Here is a 21,042-nt window from a genome sequence, read left to right as displayed (position 1 = left end):
ATTTTCGGTGAGTGTGGAAATCTACAAGCAAAAGTGAACAAGAGAAATTATGCAAAAGAACAAAGTTGTGATCCATGCTTTTTGGGAAGGAACAGCAGCATGTGTACATGGACCAGATGGGACAAGAACAGAGGAGAAAAGAACACACTAGTAGGAAGCACAGGGAGGGTAAAGAACACACTAGTAGGAAGCACAGGGAGGGTAAAGAACACACTAGTAAGAAGCACAGGGAGGGTAAAGAACACACTAGTAGGAAGCACAGGGAGGGTAAAGAACACACTAGTAGGAAGCACAGGAGGGTAAAGAACACACTAGTAGGAAGCACAGGGAGGGTAAAGAACACACTAGTAGGAAGCACAGGGAGGGTAAAGAACACACTAGTAGGAAGCACAGGGAGGGTAAAGAACACACTAGTAGGAAGCACAGGGAGGGTAAAGAACACACTAGTAGGAAGCACAGGGAGGGTAAAGAACACACTAGTAGGAAGCACAGGGAGGGTAAAGAACACACTAGTAGGAAGCACAGGGAGGGTAAAGAACACACTAGTAGGAAGCACAGGGAGGAAGAACACACTAGTAGGAAGCACAGGGAGGGTAAAGAACACACTAGTAGGAAGCACAGGGAGGGTAAAGAACACACTAGTAGGAAGCACAGGGAGGGTAAAGAACACACTAGTAGGAAGCACAGGGAGGGTAAAGAACACACTAGTAGGAAGCACAGGGAGGGTAAAGAACACACTAGTAGGAAGCACAGGGAGGGTAAAGAACACATTAGTAGGAAGCACAGGGAGGGTAAAGAACACACTCGTAGGAAGCACAGGGAGGGTAAAGAACACACTAGTAGGAAGCACATGGAGGGTAAAGAACACACTAGTAGGAAGCACAGGGAGGGTAAAGAACACACTAGTAGGAAGCACAGGGAGGGTAAATAACACACTAGTAGGAAGCACAGGGAGGGTAAAGAACACACTAGTAGGAAGCACAGGGAGGGTAAAGAACACACTAGTAGGAAGCACAGGGAGGGTAAAGAACACACTAGTAGGAAGCACAGGGAGGGTAAAGAACACACTAGTAGGAAGCACAGGGAGGGTAAAGAACACACTCGTAGGAAGCACAGGGAGGGTAAAGAACACACTAGTAGGAAGCACAGGGAGGGTAAAGAACACACTAGTAGGAAGCACAGGGAGGGTAAAGAACACACTAGTAGGAAGCACAGGGAGGGTAAAGAACACACTAGTAGGAAGCACAGGGAGGGTAAAGAACACACTAGTAGGAAGCACAGGGAGGGTAAAGAACACACTAGTAGGAAGCACAGGGAGGGTAAAGAACACACTAGTAGGAAGCACAGGGAGGGTAAAGAACACACTAGTAGGAAGCACAGGGAGGGTAAAGAACACACTAGTAGGAAGCACAGGGAGGGTAAAGAACACACTCGTAGGAAGCACAGGGAGGGTAAGGAACACACTAGTAGGAAGCACAGGGAGGGTAAAGAACACACTAGTAGGAAGCACAGGGAGGGTAAAGAACACACTAGTAGGAAGCACAGGGAGGGTAAAGAACACACTAGTAGGAAGCACAGGGAGGGTAAAGAACACACTAGTAGGAAGCACAGGAGGGTAAAGAACACACTAGTAGGAAGCACAGGGAGGGTAAAGAACACACTAGTAGGAAGCACAGGGAGGGTAAAGAACACACTAGTAGGAAGCACAGGGAGGGTAAAGAACACACTAGTAGGAAGCACAGGGAGGGTAAAGAACACACTAGTAGGAAGCACAGGGAGGGTAAAGAACACACTAGTAGGAAGCACAGGGGAGGGTAAAGAACACACTAGTAGGAAGCACAGGGAGGGTAAAGAACACACTAGTAGGAAGCACAGGGAGGGTAAAGAACACACTAGTAGGAAGCACAGGGAGGGTAAAGAACACACTAGTAGGAAGCACAGGGAGGGTAAAGAACACACTAGTAGGAAGCACAGGGAGGGTAAAGAACACACTAGTAGGAAGCACAGGGAGGGTAAAGAACACACTAGTAGGAAGCACAGGGAGGGTAAAGAACACACTAGTAGGAAGCACATTGGGAGGGTAAAGAACACACTAGTAGGAGGTTGAGTGTGTTTGGGAGAAAAAAGTCAGCTGTACAGAACTCATCCAGAGCTCTCTGACTTCTGGCAGAAAAGCCATTATAAGATATTTGATGGCAAACATTTAGTAGTGAATTGCAGACAAGTTTAACTTCATTACCTCGTGAGCCACACAACAGAGACTCGTACTTAGATTTAGAACGTTATGGATTGCAGATATTAACTTAAACATTTGCTACAAATATTAACATTTATTGAAAGAATAAATCGTTTTGACAATAAATTAAAAAAAAAACGTTCTCAAATACTCCAGTATACGGTATAGCGCCCAAGACTAGTGTGTGGACATCTCTGCTCATGCTCTCTGTGTATCGCAGGGAAGGACCCGTCAGCCAGCATTTCATGTTGGTCTACACCTGTTGTTTATCAAGCATGTGACAGATAAAATAGCATTTGATTGAACGATGCTTAAGGGGAATAGAAGTCATTTTGCCAGTCCCTACGAGGAAAAATATTAGGGTTTTGGGTTGGAATTGGAGTTAAGGTTAGGTAAAAATAAGATGTTTAATATGAATCAATTGTGTGTGTCCCCACAAGGTTAGTAAAACAATAAGTATATAAATAAATAAATATATGCCATTTAGCAGACGCTTTTATCCAAAGCGACTTACAGTCATGTGTGCATACATTCTACGTCCATGGGTGGTCCCGGGATCGAACCCACTACCCTGGCGTTACAAGCGCCATGCTCTACCAACTGAGCTACAGGACCACCTGAGGAATGTGTGAACTGTCACATTTATGAGCAGAATGGAACGACAGCCAATCACGCTACACTCCATCTCACCACAAACACACACAACCTCCAACTAGAACACTCCTCTCATTCCAGACATCACACTACCCTTCATTACAGAGCCCCCCCCTTCTGATTATATAACACACCTAGAGCAGCTACAAGCTGAAAACAATGGCTTATAACAAGTTAATTACAATATACCATATATATACTCTCTCTCTCTCCTCCTGTCTCCCTCCAGCCCGTCCCCACTTTCTCTCCCTCCAGCCCTTCCCCTCTCTCTCTCCAGCCCTCTCTCTCCCTCCAGCCCTTCCCCCTCTCTCCCTCCCTCCAGCCCTTCCCCTCTCTCTCCAGCCCTTCTCTCTCCCTCCAGCCCTTCCCCCTCTCTCTCATTCCCTCTCTCTCTAGCCCTTCCCTCTCTCTCTCTCTCTCTCTCTCTCTCTCTCTCTCTCTCTCTCTCCAGCCCTCTCTCTCTCTCTCTCTCTCTCTCTCTCTCTCTCTCTCTCTCTCTCTCTCTCTCTCTCCAGCCCTCTCTCTCTCTCCAGCCCTTCTCTCTCTCTCTCTCTCTCTCTCTCTCTCTCTCTCCCTCCAGCCCTTCCCCCTCTCTCTCCCTCCAGCCCTTCCCTCCAGCCCTTCCCCTCTCTCTCCCTCCAGCCCTTCCCCTCTCTCTCTCCCTCCAGCCCTTCCCCTCTCTGTCTCCCTCCAGCCCTTCCCCTCTCTCTCTCTCTCCAGCCCTCCCCCCTCTCTCTCTCCCTCCAGCCCTTCCCCTCTCTCCCTCTCCCTCCCTCCAGCCCTTCCCCTCTCTCTCTCTCTCCCTCCAGCCCTTCCCCTCTCTCTCTCCTCCAGCCCTCTCTCCTCTCTCTCCCTCCAGCCCTTCCCCTCTCTCTCTCCCTCCAGCCCTTAGCCCTTCCCCTCTCTCCCCTCTCCAGCCCTTCCCCTCTCTCTCTCCCTCCAGCCCTTCCCCTCTCTGTCTCTCCCTCCAGCCCCCTTCCCCCTCTCTGTCCTCTCAGCCCTTCCCCCTCTCTGTCTCTCTCCCTCCAGCCCTTCCCCTCTCTCTCTCTCCCTCCAGCCCTTCCCTCTCTCTCTCTCCCTCCAGCCCTTCCCCCCTCTCTCTCTCCCCAGCCCTTCCCCTCTCTCTCTCCAGCCCTTCCCCTCTCTCCCCAGCCCTTCCCCTCTCTCTCTCCAGCCCTTCCCCTCTCTCTCTAGCCCTTCCCCTCTCTCCCTCCAGCCCTTCCCCTCTCTGTCTCTCTCCAGCCCTTCCCCTCTCTGTCTCCCTCCCTCCAGCCCTTCCCCCTCTCTCTCTCTCTCTCCCTCCAGCCCTTCCCCCTCTCTCTCTCTCTCTCTCTCTCTCCCTCCAGCCCTTCCCCTGCCCTTCTCTCTCCCTCCAGCCCTTCCCCTCTCTCTCTCCCTCCAGCCCTTCCCCTCTCTGTCTCTCCCTCCAGCCCTTCCCCTCTCTGTCTCCCTCCCTCCAGCCCTTCCCCTCTCTGTCTCCCTCCCTCCAGCCCTTCCCCCCCTCTCTCTCTCTCTCCCTCCAGCCCTTCCCCTCTCTCTCTCTCCAGCCCTCCCCTCTCTCCCTAGCCCCCCTCTCTCTCTCCAGCCTCTCTCCAGCCCTTCTCTCTCTCCAGCCCTTCCCCCTCTCTCTCTCCAGCCCTTCCCCTCTCTCTCTCCCTCCAGCCCTTCCCCCTCTCTCTCCCTCCAGCCCTTCCCCCTCTCTCTCCCTCCAGCCCTTCCCCCCCTCTCTCTCCCTCCAGCCCTTCCCCCCTCTCTCTCTCCCTCCAGCCCTTCCCCCCTCTCTCTCTCCCTCCAGCTCCTCCCTCCAGCCCTTCCCTCTCTCTCTCTCCCTCCAGCCCTTCCCCTCTCTCTCTCTCTCCCTCCAGCCCTTCCCCCCTCTCTCTCTCTCCCTCCAGCCCTTTCTCCTCTCTCTCTCTCTCTCTCTCTCCCTCCAGCCCTTCCCCTCTCTCTCTCTCTCTCTCTCTCTCTCCCTCCAGCCCTTCCCCCTCTCTCTCTCTCTCCCTCCAGCCCTTCCCCTCTCTCTCTCCCTCCAGCCCTTCCCCTCTCTCTCCCTCCAGCCCTTCCCCCCTCTCTCTCCCTCCAGCCCTTCCCCCCTCTCTCTCCCTCCAGCCCTTCCCCCTCTCTCTCCCTCCAGCCCTTCCCCAGCCCTTCCTCCAGCCCTCTCTCTCTCTCCCTCCAGCCCTTCCCCTCTCTCTCCCTCCAGCCCTTCCCCTCTCTCTCTCTCTCTCCCTCCAGCCCTTCCCCTCTCTCTCTCTCCCTCCAGCCCTTCCCCTCTCTCTCTCTCTCTCTCTCCCTCCAGCCCTTCCCCTCTCTCTCTCTCTCTCTCTCTCTCCCTCCAGCCCTTCCCTCTCTCTCTCTCTCCCTCCAGCCCTTCCAGCCCCTCCCCTCTCTCTCTCCCTCCAGCCCTTCCCCTCTCTCCCTCCAGCCCTTCTCTCTCTCCCTCCAGCCCTTCCCCCCTCTCTCTCTCTCCCTCCAGCCCTTCTCTCTCCCTCCAGCCCCCTCTCTCTCTCTCTCCCTCCAGCCCTTCCCCCCTCTCTCTCTCCCTCCAGCCCTTCTGTCCCTCCAGCCCTTCCCCTCTCTCTCTCCCTCCAGCCCTTCCCCTCTCTCTCTCTCTCTCCCTCCAGCCCTTCCCCTCTCTCTCTCTCTCTCCCTCCAGCTCTTCCCCTCTCCCTCCAGCCCTTCCCCTCTCCCTCTAGCCCTTCCCCTCTCTCTCTAGCCCTTCCCCCTCTCTCTAGCCCTTCCCCTCTCTCTCTAGCCCTTCTCCCTCTCTCTCTCTCTCCCTCCAGCCCTTCCCCCTCTCCTCTCTCTCTCCAGCCCTTCCCTCTCTCTCTCTCCCTCCAGCCCTTCCCCCTCTCTGTCTCTCCCTCCAGCCCTTCCCCCCTCTCTGTCTCTCTCCAGCCCTTCCCCTCTCTCTCTCTCTCCCTCCAGCCCTTCCCCTCTCTCTCTCTCTCCCTCCAGCCCTTCCCCTCTCTCTCCCTCCAGCCCTCTCTCCCTCCAGCCCTTCCCTCTCTCTCTCCAGCCCTTTCCCTCTCTCTCTCTCCCTCCAGCTCCTCCCTCCAGCCCCCCTCTCTCTCTCTCTCTCCCTCCAGCCCTTCCCCTCTCTCTCTCTCTCTCCCTCCAGCCCTTCCCCTCTCCCTCCAGCCCTTCCCCCCTCTCTCTCTAGCCCTTCCCCTCTCTCTCTAGCCCTTCCCCTCTCTCTCTAGCCCTTCCCCTCTCTCTCTAGCCCTTCCCCTCTCTCTCTCTCTCTCCCCTCCAGCCCTTCCCCTCTCTCTCTCTCTCCCTCCAGCCCTTCCCCCTCTCTCTCTCTCTCCCTCCAGCCCTTCCCCTCTCTCTCTCTCTCTCAGCCCTCCAGCCCTTCCAGCCCTTCTCTCTCTCTCTCCCTCCAGCCCTTCCCCTCTCTCCCTCTCTCTCTCTCTCCCTCCAGCCCTTCCCTCTCTCTCTCCAGCCCTTCCCCTCTCTCTCTCTAGCCCTTCCCCTCTCTCTCCCTAGCCCTTCCCCTCTCCCTCTCTCCCTCCAGCCCTTCCTCATTATCCTCCTCTTCCTGTCTCACTTCCAGTCCCCCCCCTTCCCTCTCTCTCTCTCTCTCTCCAGCCCTCTGTCTCCCTCCAGCCCTTCCCCTGTCTCTCCCTCCCTCCAGCCCTTCCCCTGTCTCTCTCCCTCCAGCCCTTCCCTCCATTCTCTCTCCCTCCAGCCCTTCCCTCCAGCCCTTCTCTCTCCCTCCAGCCCTTCCCCTGTCTCTCTCCCTCCAGCCCTTCCCTGGCTCTGTCTCCCTCCAGCCCTTCCCTCCAGGCTCTCTCCCTCCAGCCCTTCCACTGGCTCCCTCCCTCCAGCCCTTCCCTGTCTCCCTCCCTCCAGCCCTTCCCCTGTCTCCCTCCCTCCAGCCCTTCCCCTGTCTCCCTCCCTCCAGCCCTTCCCCTGTCTCCCTGTCTCTCCCTCCAGCTCTTTCCCCCTCTCCCCTCCAGTCTCCCTCCAGCTCTTCCCCTGTCTCCCTCCAGCTCTTCCCCTGTCTCCCTCCAGCTCTTCCCCTGTCTCCCTCCCTCCAGCCCTTCCCCTGTCTCCCTCCCTCCAGCCCTTCCCCTGTCTCCCTCCAGCTCTTCCCCTGTCTCCCTCCAGCTCTTCCCCTGTCTCCCTCCCTCCAGCCCTTCCCCTGTCTCCCTCCCTCCAGCTCTTCCCCTGTCTCCCTCCCTCCAGCCCTTCCCCTGTCTCTCTCCCTCCAGCCCTTCCCCTGTCTCCCTCCAGCCCTTCCCCTGTCTCCCTCCAGCCCTTCCCCTGTCTCCCTCCAGCCCTTCCCCTGTCTCCCTCCAGCCCTTCCCCTGTCTCCCTCCAGCCCTTCCCCTGTCTCCCTCCAGCTCTTCCACTCTCTCTCTCTCCTCCGTCTCTCTCCAGCCCTCACCATTTCTCTCTGGGCCAGATACGTAGCTTCATTCTAAAAATAAAATTCCGCTGGTTAAATGAAGTGCAATGAGTGAGTCTGGGAGTTCATTAAGAGAGCCAATCAAATGCCAGACACAGTCCAAAGACACACCCCTTTTTGGTAGAGACAGCACTCAAAGCATGGCTTAAAATGTGGCCTTTCCAGAGGTGCAAAGACACACCCTAACTGAACAGTCACACACACACACACACACAAATTCATTTCAGGTCATACCCTGAGAACAGTGAGAGTGGCTGAGAACTGTTTGTTCATTTGAGAAGACTAAAAAGTAATTTAGCCCTGGGGTGAGAGAAGAACAGAAAGAGTGAGAGAGAGATGGGGTTGAAAAGAGGAGTGTGAGAACAAGAGATGGAGGGAGGTAGGGAGGTACAGAGTGAGTAGGAGGAGTTTGAGTCAGTTGGAGATGTGACATCTTGGAGGAAGGTCATGGTTACAACACCCTTTGATGTCCCAACGGACCAATCACAGAGCAGTACTGGAATCACCACGGTAATGGGCAACGCCTAGCCAACTATGGAGATGCATTATTGTCAGGTGAAACGATTAGCTCACACACACACACACGCGCGCACGCTCACACACACACGATACACAGACGACCTTGAATGCAGGGCACAGTCAACTGAAGTTAGGATTGACACAGCCAGACACCCACAACAGACAGACAGAAAGACACTGTAGTTGAAATGACAGATGTATTGAGTTCAAGCCTGGAGTGTGACAAAGAGACAGAGGGTGGCCTCTAGATCCAGCCCTATACCAAACCCTCTCTCACCCACAGACATCAGCACAATTTAAGGCAGCTCACACTCGCTTGTACACACCCCATGACTTACTTACAGTCACACCTGCATGCCCACATCAGTCACGCTCCCGAGAGCGTCACTGACTAGAACCAGATAAATTCACACGCAGTCACACACACACAAGCCAGTGAACCGACCTTACTGAGGTTGATGTGGGCTCCAATAGTTACACCATGACACACATACATAGAAGAAGTCCCTTTGGTGAGGAGGACAAGGTGGACACACTGGGTCATCCTCCCTTCCTTATCTAGAGAGATTAAACACTGTTCCTTCTCCTGTATTTGGTTCAGTTTCCCAGACACCACAACACACTCACTTCACTTCCCTCCATCACTCAGTTTGTGGGGAGAGGTTGATGAGAGGTAAAATTTGAGAGAAAACAAGAGATGAGGATAGGTAGAGAGAAAACAAGAGATGAGGATAGGGAGAGAGAAAACAAGAGATGAGGATAGAGAGAGAGAAAACAAGAGATGAGGATAGGGAGAGAGAAAACAAGAGATGAGGATAGGGAGAGAGAAAACAAGAGATGAGGATAGGTAGAGAGAAAACAAGAGATGAGGATAGGGAGAGAGAAAACAAGAGATGAGGATAGGGAGAGAGAAAACAAGAGATGAGGATAGGGAGAGAGAAAACAAGAGATGAGGATAGGAGAGAGAAAACAAGAGATGAGGATAGGGAGAGAGAAAACAAGAGATGAGGATAGGGAGAGAGAAAACAAGAGATGAGGATAGGGAGAGAGAAAACAAGAGATGAGGATAGGTAGAGAGAAAACAAGAGATGAGGATAGGGAGAGAGAAAACAAGAGATGAGGATAGAGAGAGAGAAAACAAGAGATGAGGATAGGAGAGAGAAAACAAGAGATGAGGATAGAGAGAGAGAAAACAAGAGATGAGGATAGAGAGAGAGAGAAAACAAGAGATGAGGATAGAGAGAGAGAGAAAACAAGAGATGAGGATAGGGAGAGAGAAAACAAGAGATGAGGATAGGGAGAGAGAAAACAAGAGATGAGGATAGAGAGAGAGAAAACAAGAGATGAGGATAGGGAGAGAGAAAACAAGAGATGAGGATAGAGAGAGAGAAAACAAGAGATGAGGATAGAGAGAGAGAAAACAAGAGATGAGGATAGAGAGAGAGAAAACAAGAGATGAGGATAGAGAGAGAGAAAACAAGAGATGAGGATAGAGAGAGAGAAAACAAGAGATGAGGATAGGGAGAGAGAAAACAAGAGATGAGGATAGGGAGAGAGAAAACAAGAGATGAGGATAGGGAGAGAGAAAACAAGAGATGAGGATAGGGAGAGAGAAAACAAGAGATGAGGATAGGGAGAGAGAAAACAAGAGATGCTGGAGGGAGAGAGAAAACAAGAGATGCTGGAGGGAGAGAGAAAACAAGAGATGAGGATAGGGAGAGAGAAAACAAGAGATGAGGATAGGGAGAGGGAGAGAGAAAACAAGAGATGAGGATAGAGAGAGAGAAAACAAGAGATGAGGATAGAGAGAGAAAACAAGAGATGAGGATAGAGAGAGAGAAAACAAGAGATGAGGATAGGGAGAGAGAAAACAAGAGATGAGGATAGGGAGAGAGAAAACAAGAGATGAGGATAGGGAGAGAGAAAACAAGAGATGAGGATAGGGAGAGAGAAAACAAGAGATGAGGATAGGGAGAGAGAAAACAAGAGATGCAGGAGGGAGAGAGAAAACAAGAGATGCTGGAGGGAGAGAGAAAACAAGAGATGCTGGAGGGAGAGAGAAAACAAGAGATGAGGATAGGGAGAGAGAAAACAAGAGATGAGGATAGGGAGAGAGAAAACAAGAGATGAGGATAGAGAGAGAGAAAACAAGAGATGAGGATAGGGAGAGAGAAAACAAGAGATGAGGATAGGGAGAGAGAAAACAAGAGATGAGGATAGAGAGAGAGAAAACAAGAGATGATGATAGAGAGAGAGAAAACAAGAGATGAGGATAGGGAGAGAGAAAACAAGAGATGAGGATAGAGAGAGAGAAAACAAGAGATGAGGATAGAGAGAGAGAAAACAAGAGATGAGGATAGAGAGAGAGAAAACAAGAGATGAGGATAGGGAGAGAGAAAACAAGAGATGAGGATAGGGAGAGAGAAAACAAGAGATGAGGATAGGGAGAGAGAAAACAAGAGATGAGGATAGGGAGAGAGAAAACAAGAGATGAGGATAGGGAGAGAGAAAACAAGAGATGAGGATGGGGAGAGAGAAAACAAGAGATGAGGATGGGGAGAGAGAAAACAAGAGATGAGGATAGGGAGAGAGAAAACAAGAGATGAGGATGGGGAGAGAGAAAACAAGAGATGAGGATAGGGAGAGAGAAAACAAGAGATGAGGATAGGGAGAGAGAAAACAAGAGATGAGGATAGGGAGAGAGAAAACAAGAGATGAGGAGAGAGAAAACAAGAGATGAGGATAGGGAGAGAGAAAACAAGAGATGAGGATAGGGAGAGAGAAAACAAGAGATGCTGGAGGGATAGGAGAGGAAATTGCTTCAGAATAGGCGTACGGAAGCCTGCAGGCACGAACACTCACAGGCCACAAAGAAAGAGAGTGAGAGAAGGTAGAGACTGAGTAATGAAAGGCAGGGCAACACAGACCTCGCCCCAGTGAATCATTTCATAGGCAGTCTGACACGTTATCTCCTCACACACGTACACACACACACACGCAAGTAGCACACACACATAAGCAAGGAAGCACACACACACACGCAAGAAAACATTCACACACACGCACAAAGGTAACACACACACACAGGTCAGGCTACACATTGTCTGAGAAATTATATATTCTGACAAACAGTGGCACAAGGACACACACACAGGCAGTTGTGCACATGGACAGAAGCAAATCACACACCTGGTGTCAGGTCACTCTGTCCTTGGTGCTCAGTGACTCTGTCAGTTAATGACGTGTGAACCATTTACTGTCTGTCCAACAAAAGGCTCTCACACACACACACACACACACACACACACACACACACACACACACACACTACATAAAATATTCCTGTCACGTAGATGAGGGTAAAAAGCAGATCACACACTAACTCTGCTAGATCAACTGGACATTTTTGCTATACATATCAAAAACGCCTCCCTGCAGTTTATGTCTGAATTCAAATCAAAACCAGTCATTCTCCAGTGCCACTTTGTTTAGATTGGGGATCCAGTGGCCTGGATAAGATTATGCTTCTTTTTCAGAATGAGAACGAGTTGACAATTCCTTATATAAATGTGTATTTTTATGCTCAATGTACATTTATAAAACACAGACTCGACAGCTAGCATTTAAATCTGTGGCTACAATGCTAGCAGTATGTGGTACCTACCATGCTGCTAGCGGTATGTGGTACCTACCATGCTGCTAGCGGTATGTGGTACCTACCATGCAGATAGCGGTTTGTGGTACCTACCATGCTGCTAGCGGTTTGTGGTACCTACCATGCTGCTAGCGGTTTGTGGTACCTACCATGCTGCTAGCGGTTTGTGGTACCTACCATGCTGCTAGCGGTTTGTGGTACCTACCATGCTGCTAGCGGTTTGTGGTACCTACCATGCTGCTAGCGGTATGTGGTACCTACCATGCTGTGCATGACAGAAACTGATAGTTACATTATCCACAATCGTATTTCTTGATACTCCCATTTTAGAACGGTCTCTGGTCTACATTTCAAGAGTCGTGACATAAAAACGGGGAGGTATCATTAGAAAGGATATTTGGGATGTTGGCAAAGAAGCCCTTTATCTACTTCCCCAGAGTCAGATAAACTCCAGGAAACCATTTGTATGTCTTTGTGTCCAATATGAAGGAAGTTAAGTGGTAGTTTTGCGGGCAAATGCTAACTTGCGTTAGCACAATGACAAAGTCAATCAATCAATCAAACGTATTTAATAAGGCCCCTTTTTTACATCAGCTGATATCTCAAAGTGCTGTACAGAAACTCAGCCTAAAACCCCAAACAGCAAGCAATGCAGGTGTAGAAGCACGGTGGCTAGAAAAACTCCTTAGAAAGGCAGGAACCTTGGAAGAAATCTAGAGAGGAACCAGGCTCTGAGGGGTGGCCAGTCCTCTTCTGGCTGTGCCGGGTAGAGAGGAACCAGGCTCTGAGGGGTGGCCAGTCCTCTCCTGGCTGTGCCGGGTAGAGAGGAACCAGGCTCTGAGGGGTGGCCAGTCCTCTTCTGGCTGTGCCGGGTGGAGATGAAAGTAATGAAATAGCATTCTTAGCAGTATCCCTTTAAGTGTTCCTCTGTTATATCACACACACAGAGATATCTGACTGCTGATGGCTCACTGTCACAGCACGAGGAACAAAAGACACCCCTGCTGTGTACCGACAAACTGGCCATTTCTACTTGTAGAATCACAATGCTCGTCACCGGCTGAGAACATGACTTTGAGACAATTAAAGGGCAACGAACCTTGACGCTGGGGAGACGACAGAAGTCAAATCAAATTTTATTGGTCACATACACACGTTTAGCAGATGTTAATGCGAGTGTAGTGAAATGCTTGTGCTTCTAGTTCCGACCGTGCAGTAATATCTAAGTGACAACAAAAAAGATGTCACCTTTCCTGGTGTAAACCACTCCCCCTCGAGTCACAATTGTTATAACTAAAACAATAAAACATAAATTGTAATTCATTTGATATGTCGCCCAGCCCTACTGGAGGAGTGGAGGTGAGGAATGGGACTTGGTGAACACTTTTACAGCCCAACCTCTGGTCACTAGTCCTGCATCACACGCACTGACTGACTGACAGTCAGACTCCAATCCTTCACATACTGTATCGGACATAGAAACATGTTAAGATGGTAAACACAGACACACATACAGAAGGAATGATTAACTCCCTCTCCCATGTTCACAGTCACACACATGCATGCCCTCTCTCACACCAGACAGGTCACCCGCGACACAAGTCATTCTTCGACGTCCATCCATGTCTGAGGACTTCGGGAGATGACGTGGAAATCGTCCACTAAGCCAACAACGTGCGCTGTTACCTCCAAGATGGTTCCAGGTTTGCTCGGGCGTTGTGGACAGGGACAGCAGATGGCTGTGGTTCAAAAGTTTGCATGTTCGAATCCAGCGACCGGAAGTTGTTTTTGATATTTTTGTCTTTAGCCTATAGCAAACCCTAACCCTTAAACCATTCAGAGTTAATGCCTTACCTTAACCATTCAGAATGCCTATAGCAAACCCTAACCCTTAAACCATTCAGAGTTAATGCCTTACCTTAACCATTCAGAATGCCTATAGCAAACCCTAACCCTTAAACCATTCAGAGTTAATGCCTTACCTTAACCATTCAGAATGCCTATAGCAAACCCTAACCCTTAAACCATTCAGAATGCCTATAGCAAACCCTAACCCTTAAACCATTCAGAGTTAATGCCTTACCTTAACCATTCAGAATGCCTATAGCAAACCCTAACCCTTAAACCATTCAGAGTTAATGCCTTACCTTAACCATTCAGAAATGCAAACCCTAACCCTTAAACCATTCAGAGTTAATGCCTTACCTTAACCATTCAGAATGCCTATAGCAAACCCTAACCCTTAAACCATTCAGAGTTAATGCCTTACCTTAACCATTCAGAATGCCTATAGCAAACCCTAACCCTTAAACCATTCAGAGTTAATGCCTTACCTTAACCATTCAGAATGCCTATAGCAAACCCTAACCCTTAAACCATTCAGAGTTAATGCCTTACCTTAACCATTCAGAATGCCTACCCTTAACGATTCAGAGTTAATGCCAAACTTAACATTAAACACTTTGAAATTTGGCATGTGAGAAACATGGATGAACGTTTAATTCTCCCGTGAGACTGAGATCTTGTTCCACACACACAAATACTGACACATGCCAGCCAACTTTCACTCCATCACACACACACACACACACACACACACACACACACACACACACACACACACACACACACACACACACACACACACACACACACACACACACACACACACACACACACACACACACACACACACACACACACACACACACACACACGGCTGCCAAATAAGTCTGTTGCCATATTGACGGCCTGGCTTGTTTTGTCCTCTGCTGCTCTTCAGATAACAGCTGTTATCAACTGCATTCAGTTACTATGGCAACACAACATCACCCAGGGTGTGTGTGTTTAATGGTGGGGGGGGGGGGGGAGATCTTCCAGATCCACATCTGATAAGACTGGAAATTAAGTACCGTTTTACTTGATTAAATGTGAATATAAATTCCGAGCATGTCGGGACCATGTCGGGACCATGCCGGGACCATGCCGGGAGCGTATTGGGGGCCGTTGTTGGAAATGGGATGGTCACAACAGTAAGTAATAAAGAAGAAAACAAAAACCCGTAAAAAAGACTAATGGGACGTATTTGAAACTTAAAAACAAGTCCAGCAGTCTGTCTATATACTGGACTGTTACAATGTCTACTTTGGTTTTCTGAGAGAAAGTAAGAAAAGGTTTCTTAACTGTATTTACTAGTCTGGTACACAGCCATTCTATAGGGGATTAGACTGGTACACAGCCATTCTATAGGGGATTAGACTGGTACACAGCCATTCTACAGGTGATTACCCTGGTACACAGCCATTCTATAGGTGATTAGACTGGTACACAGCCATTCTATAGGTGATTAGACTGGTACACAACCATTCTATAGGTGATTAGACTGGTACACAGCCATTCTATAGGTGATTACCCTGGTACACAGCCATTCTATAGGTGATTAGACTGGTACACAGCCATTCTATAGGTGATTAGACTGGTACACATCCATTCTATAGGTGATTAGACTGGTACACATCCATTCTATAGGTGATTAGACTGGTACACATCCATTCTATAGGTGATTAGACTGGTACACATCCATTCTATAGGTGATTAGACTGGTACACAACCATTCTATAGGTGATTACACTGGTACACAGCCATTCTACAGGTGATTACCCTGGTACACAGCTATAGGTGATTCTACAGGTGATTAGACTGGTACACAGCCATTCTATAGGTGATTAGACTGGTACACATCCATTCTATAGGTGATTAGACTGGTACACAACCATTCTATAGGTGATTACACTGGTACACAGCCATTCTACAGGTGATTACCCTGGTACACAGCCATTCTATAGGTGATTAGACTGGTACACAGCCATTCTCTAGGTGATTAGACTGGTACACAGCCATTCTCTAGGTGATTACACTGGTACACAGCCATTCTCTAGGTGATTACCCTGGTACACAGCCATTCTACAGGTGATTACCCTGGTACACAGCCATTCTATAGGTGATTACCCTGGTACCCAGCCATTCTATAGGTGATTACCCTGGTACACAGCCATTCTATAGGTGAATACCCTGGTACACAGCCATTCTACAGGTGATTACCCTGGTACACAGCCATTCTACAGGTGATTACCCTGGTACACAGCCATTCTACAGTTGATTACCCTGGTACACAGCCACTATATAGGTGATTACCCTGGTAGTTACTGTGGTATTTTGGCTTTGTGTACAGACTGGCCATTTATAATGTTTGGAAACGGACACTACTAAGTTACTATCACCAACACCGAATACAGTAACTTTAGACTCATGTGAGTGTGTTGCATATTCAAATAAGAGCTCGACTTCATTTGGGTTCTCATGGACAGGTGCATATCCTGTGGGTGGGAAGGTTTGCATGTAGTTTCACTTTAAAACCTAAAATCAACAACACACACACGCAGTGACACAGACGCAGTCACACACAGAGACACGTACACGGACCCCTCAGTTCCCTGAATAACTTGCGAGGTGTGTGTGGTGACATAGCTAACTGTGTCATTGTGTGAATTTGGGGTGTATAGCTTGAATCAGAGCACACTTTGTATGCCTGTCTGCTAGTGCCTGCCAAGTGCTTGTGTGTGTGTGTGTGTGTGTGTGTGTGTTCGTGAGAGAGACAGACAGTGCGTGTGTGTCAGTGACCGAGCCAGGCAGCAGTAGGTCATGCAAGTTCCCAGCTCTAAGCTGCCATGGGTACAGCACTTCCTGGTTTGAGCTGTTCAACCAATGAGAAGGCTGGGTTTGGGAGCAGAAAGAGCACACACGCTATTGCAGGAAGTCAATGTGCCATAAGAATGACACCCAAATAAGAACTGAGATAGGGGAAGTCGGGAACCAAAAACGCCTCAGTCAGTTAATCATTACAACACACACACCACCTGCACACACCTACTGAAACTGAGATATCAAACACCATACCTTTCTCATATCAAAGCACTCCTGTCTTAAAACTGTAAATGCAATCTCAGCTCTATTAGGCTACATTCATATAGAACATAAAACAGGAGGAACCACTGTAACTAAATAACAGCACTTACTGAAACTTGAGCCTGACTTGTTCATTGTCCGGATTGCAATAAAGCCTCTCCAACTGATCCTGTGAATCATCCGCCAGGCTTTGCCAGTTTTCAGTATCACTCCTGCAGACCTGCCAGTGGTAGGGCAGCACAGTATGATGGTAAGCGCAGTCACTCCCGTACACACACAACCCCTGCAGGAAATCCACGCAGATGGAAACCGAGTCGGCTTGGTGCGTGTGATACTGGAGCTGGGTTAGCAGATCAAAAACTAGATCCAGGGAGGCCTCTTCGCTTTTATCCTGAAATATCTCTCCTTTGTCGGCCTGAAGACTGGGGGTTTTCTTACCGGCTTTAATGGTGAGGCAATTTGCCCCCCCGCAAGGCTTTAGAAGCAAATAGGTCAATCATCGTGTTGCCCCCCTGGCTCGGAGGGGATACTAGAGGGGTATCGGGTGTGGGGGGTGTCGCCGCCACTTCGCGCGCCCGCGGGTGAAGTTTGAGCTGGAATCTGCGTTCGTTAGAGTCTATTGTCACGCGCTGGAGATCTACTGGTGCCTTGGTTACCCCCCCCCCTCTGTCTCCTCCAACTCGGCGGAGGCATCCACCATTTCCGTGTCGCCGGTAATCATAGCCGTTACACCGGTAGCTGACGATTCTTTCCGGCACACAGGCCCACCAATCCGCGCCTGTTTGACCACCACAGCAGTGCACAGGTTCCCAGCTGTCCTTGGCGGAGGGTTCCTGGGGACAAACACTCCGTCTCCGGTAACAAGAGCATCCGTACTCAGTAATGTGGTCAGGATTGGGTCCTGGAGCGCACGGAGGCATTTTGAGTCCAGTTTCCTCTGTCCGTGCTTCTTTTTGAAATAGGGCTTCACTAAGGGGATTTTATTGCTAAGTCTAATAGATTGTTCTGTGAATTCCCGGTCTCCTATACTCATATCCAGAGCTATTCCCGTTCCACCGCCAAGGACCTTGTCGGTTGAGTCTGTCGGTTTCTGTAGGATATGCAAAGCTTTATCCATGGTCCCCAGGGGCACTCCTAAAACCCGGCAGTCCTGAAAGATAGATAGAGAAATGAGAAGAGAGACAGACAGAGTGCGAGAGAAATAACCATAGATGGAAAATAATACCTAAAATGTATGCCTCATATGTCCAAAGTCCTGGACATGTGTCATTTGATCAACTGTTAGTCAGCCCCTTGACGGTGTCAATAATCATTGCATTATATTGGGTGTAAAACAATAAGCTTAATCTTGGAAAACCCATAGTTTACTTTCCTGGGTAACGTTAAACTGATAGTTTCTGTTTCACCAGTTTTATCATGTTTACCATTGATAGCCCTTCAATCTAGAAGATTGGGAGACTTTTTCCAAACCTATCTATTCAAACTTAGAAATAGTTCTATTATATTGTTGTTCAGACAATGACGAGCGTCAATATTCAATTACGGTGTGTATAAGCTACTGTACAGCGCGATACAATCATTGTCGCACGATAACAAAACATTCTCGAGAGAGTATTTTGATCACCGGAGGTAGATACACGGGGTCTACGGCATTACGTGCCAGTTACAAATCGCTGCTCGAGCAAGTTTGCACGTAGGCCTACAGACACACACAGAGACGAGGGGGACTGCGTCGAACAGCACAAAGACTCGATCCTGACACTGCATTTTCCCGTTGTAACGCACATCAAAAAGCCTACATCTTCTATATACATCGTATAGGTCCTAGCCTACGATGTTAATACCCGCATTTCGGTAGGTTTTATCCGCGAAAACACGGTGGATGTTTGAGATGAACTACACTAATGCCGACCTGCAGAACGTAGTAGACTGCTATATCATTTATAAAATGTAAAACATTCCCTTCCAGCAATCATGAAGATCTGGTGTGCTGCGCAAAAGAACTAGGCTACGATATAGTCGATCTCCAACACATACTGCTGCATAGACGTCCCGGCTGGGTGATTTATTACAGCGTTGCTTTCACAGAGCCCGTTTAGAATACAAAGCGTCCAGACACACACGTATCATATTCCTACCTGCGTAAAATCCGTTCAATCTCTTCTGTGAAATTGTCTCCTTCGCCACGTAATCCCTGTCCGGTCATGAATGTAGCGATATGTCGATCTACGTTTGGGCTGCTGGTCCGGGGCTGGGGCAATGCGTGACAAAGCCGCTGTTCGTCGTTCTGCACTGAGCTCAGTTCCGCCAACTCCTGTGTTGGATAGAGGCAACTCGCAGCTGTTGCAAGGAACGCTCAGTCCTCTCAGCCACTCACGGCGCTCCTCACCCGGTCGAGGGATGGGATTTGGCATCAAAGGAGAGAGAGAGAGAGAGAGGAGGAAAAAACGAAACTGGTGTGTCATAGGGGGAGGAAAAGCAGGAAGTTGTGCTGTGTTCGTCAGGCGCCTGACCAGTAGGATAAATATGTCTACTAAGTGCAGGGAGTTGGGTGGTCTCCCCCCTCCTTGTTTTTGTGATACTGACTGACTGGAAAGGTTTCTGGTTGTTCGCATATTCAAACAGCATTTCCAGTAGACCTACAGGACAAAGGGGATTATCGTAGGACAAACACAGCCAATAGGCCTGTGAAGGACACAGAGCCAGAGGCATCAAGCCAGTAGGGGGGGGACGTGGCCCCTCAGATCTGTCTTGTTTAAAAAATAAATAACCATGAAACTAATGAAACTAACTATATTTTTTCTTCTTCTGTAATACTACTAGCTACCTAGCAATTGTATGAAGTAGGCTTTAGCTTGTCCAGATAGGTTTCCAACCTCATAACAAACTACACAGAAGACATTTCAGGCTATTAGTGAAGTTAGAGTAGCTGTCTTGCCTAACTATTTTAGCAGACATGCATGCTGGAAAGGTCGATAGACTTTAGAAAAGCAAGCCATTACTAAATGTACTTAATAAGTCACATTACTTTCAATCTTTTACTCAGATTTTAGCAGGCATGCAGAGAAGCATATTTAGTTTATAATAAAAAAATAAATAAAACACCAGTCAGGAGGATACAGACATCTGAAGAGATATGCAGAACTATACACTTTTTTTTTTACATAGAAATAAGAATACTATTTATGGCTCTAGATTACAGGAAAAAAAGCTATTTCAGGTGCTTGAAAAATGCTAAATTCTAGCCCCCTCTCCAGACCAACCCCAAACCATATTCACATACTTAGTTCCCCTACACAGTCACCATGATCCTACCGAAACCTACGGGTTCCCTATAGAACTAATACACAAAAATACAATACTAGCCTAATAGGTAAAACATTGGTTGTTTATCTATGCAACAGACATTCTGAGGTAAGTCTATAGGCCAGTAAAGCAGTAGATGTCTGTAGGCCTGTGGCTTTTATCTACACAATCAATGTTTTATCATGTGGAAGTCTCATGTGCATTGATGGCTGAACTTCCTGGACTGTGCAGTGGTAAGGATGGGATGTGATCGTTGCACCCCAGTCCCCTGGTAAACATAAATGACAAAGGGTGAAAGGGCAATCCTGGCTTTGATGCTTGGCACATATTTTTTTAAATGTGAACCTTGTTTACTCCAAAACGCCACACACACACACACACACACACACACACACACACACACACACACACACACACACACACACACACACACACACACACACACACACACACACACACACACACACGCCACAGCTTAACTCGACCCCCCCCCTTCCACACACATACTACAGACACACACTATCTCTCTCTCTCTCCTCTCTCTCTCTCTCTCTCTCTCTCTCTCTCTCTCTCTCTCTCTCTCTCTGTCTGTCTGTCTGTCTGTCTGTCTGTCTGTCTGTCTGTCTGTCTGTCTGTCTGTCTGTCTGTCTGTCTGTCTGTCTGTCTGTCTGTCTGTCTGTCTGTCTGTCTGTCTGTCTGTCTGTCTGTCTGTCTGTCTGTCTGTCTGTCTGTCTGTCTGTCTGTCTGTCTGTCTGTCTGTCTGTCTGTCTGTCTGTCTGTCTGTCTGTCTGTCTGTCTGTCTGTCTGTCTGTCTGTCTGTCTGTCTGTCTGTCTGTCTGTCTGTCTGTCTGTCTGTCTGTCTGTCTGTCTGTCCTTCACTCACTCTCTCTCTCCCTCTCTCCGTCTGTCTGTCCCTCTCGCTGTCTGTCTCTCCCTCTCTCCGTCTGTCTGTCTGTCCCTCACTCTGTCTGTCTGTTTGTCTGTCTTGCTCTCCCTCTCTTGCGCTCTCTCTCTCTCTCTCTCTCTCTCTCTCTCTCTCTCTCTCTCTCTCTCTCTCTCTCTCTCTCTCTCTCTCTCTCTCTCTCTCTCTCTCTCACACACACTACACACACACTTCAGACTGGAATTCATCGACCTTGCACTTAACAGGGCAACAATTAACCGAGCGTGTAAAACAACCGCCCAGATAAACGATGCCTTCAATGCTTTCAACAGATTCCATAATACATAAATTACAGCTCTGTCTCAACGTTGAACTGCGTGGAGCTGACGCAAGTGAATGATTGACTGGTT

General features: G+C 48.9%; 1 protein-coding gene across 1 annotated transcript in view; it reads right to left on the bottom strand.

Moving 5' to 3' along the window:
* LOC123993852 (protein mono-ADP-ribosyltransferase TIPARP-like) overlaps positions 1 to 18,887 on the bottom strand; it is a 37,869-nt gene extending 18,982 nt beyond the window's left edge. Inside the window, exons 1-3 of the mRNA XM_046296316.1 lie at positions 18,582 to 18,887; positions 17,100 to 17,593; positions 16,554 to 16,937 (exon numbers count right to left, since the gene is read on the bottom strand). Of these exons, the coding sequence (XP_046152272.1) occupies positions 16,554 to 16,937; positions 17,100 to 17,560 (845 nt within the window). The 5' untranslated portion in view covers positions 17,561 to 17,593; positions 18,582 to 18,887. The remainder of the gene's footprint in view (positions 1 to 16,553; positions 16,938 to 17,099; positions 17,594 to 18,581) is intronic.
* Positions 18,888 to 21,042: the final 2,155 nt, after the last annotated feature.

The sequence above is a fragment of the Oncorhynchus gorbuscha genome, linkage group LG13 (genome assembly GCF_021184085.1).
Source record: "Oncorhynchus gorbuscha isolate QuinsamMale2020 ecotype Even-year linkage group LG13, OgorEven_v1.0, whole genome shotgun sequence".
Lineage (NCBI taxonomy): Eukaryota > Metazoa > Chordata > Actinopteri > Salmoniformes > Salmonidae > Oncorhynchus > Oncorhynchus gorbuscha.
Note: the sequence above shows the minus strand (reverse complement) of the source record. Positions and strands in the feature narration are given on the sequence as shown.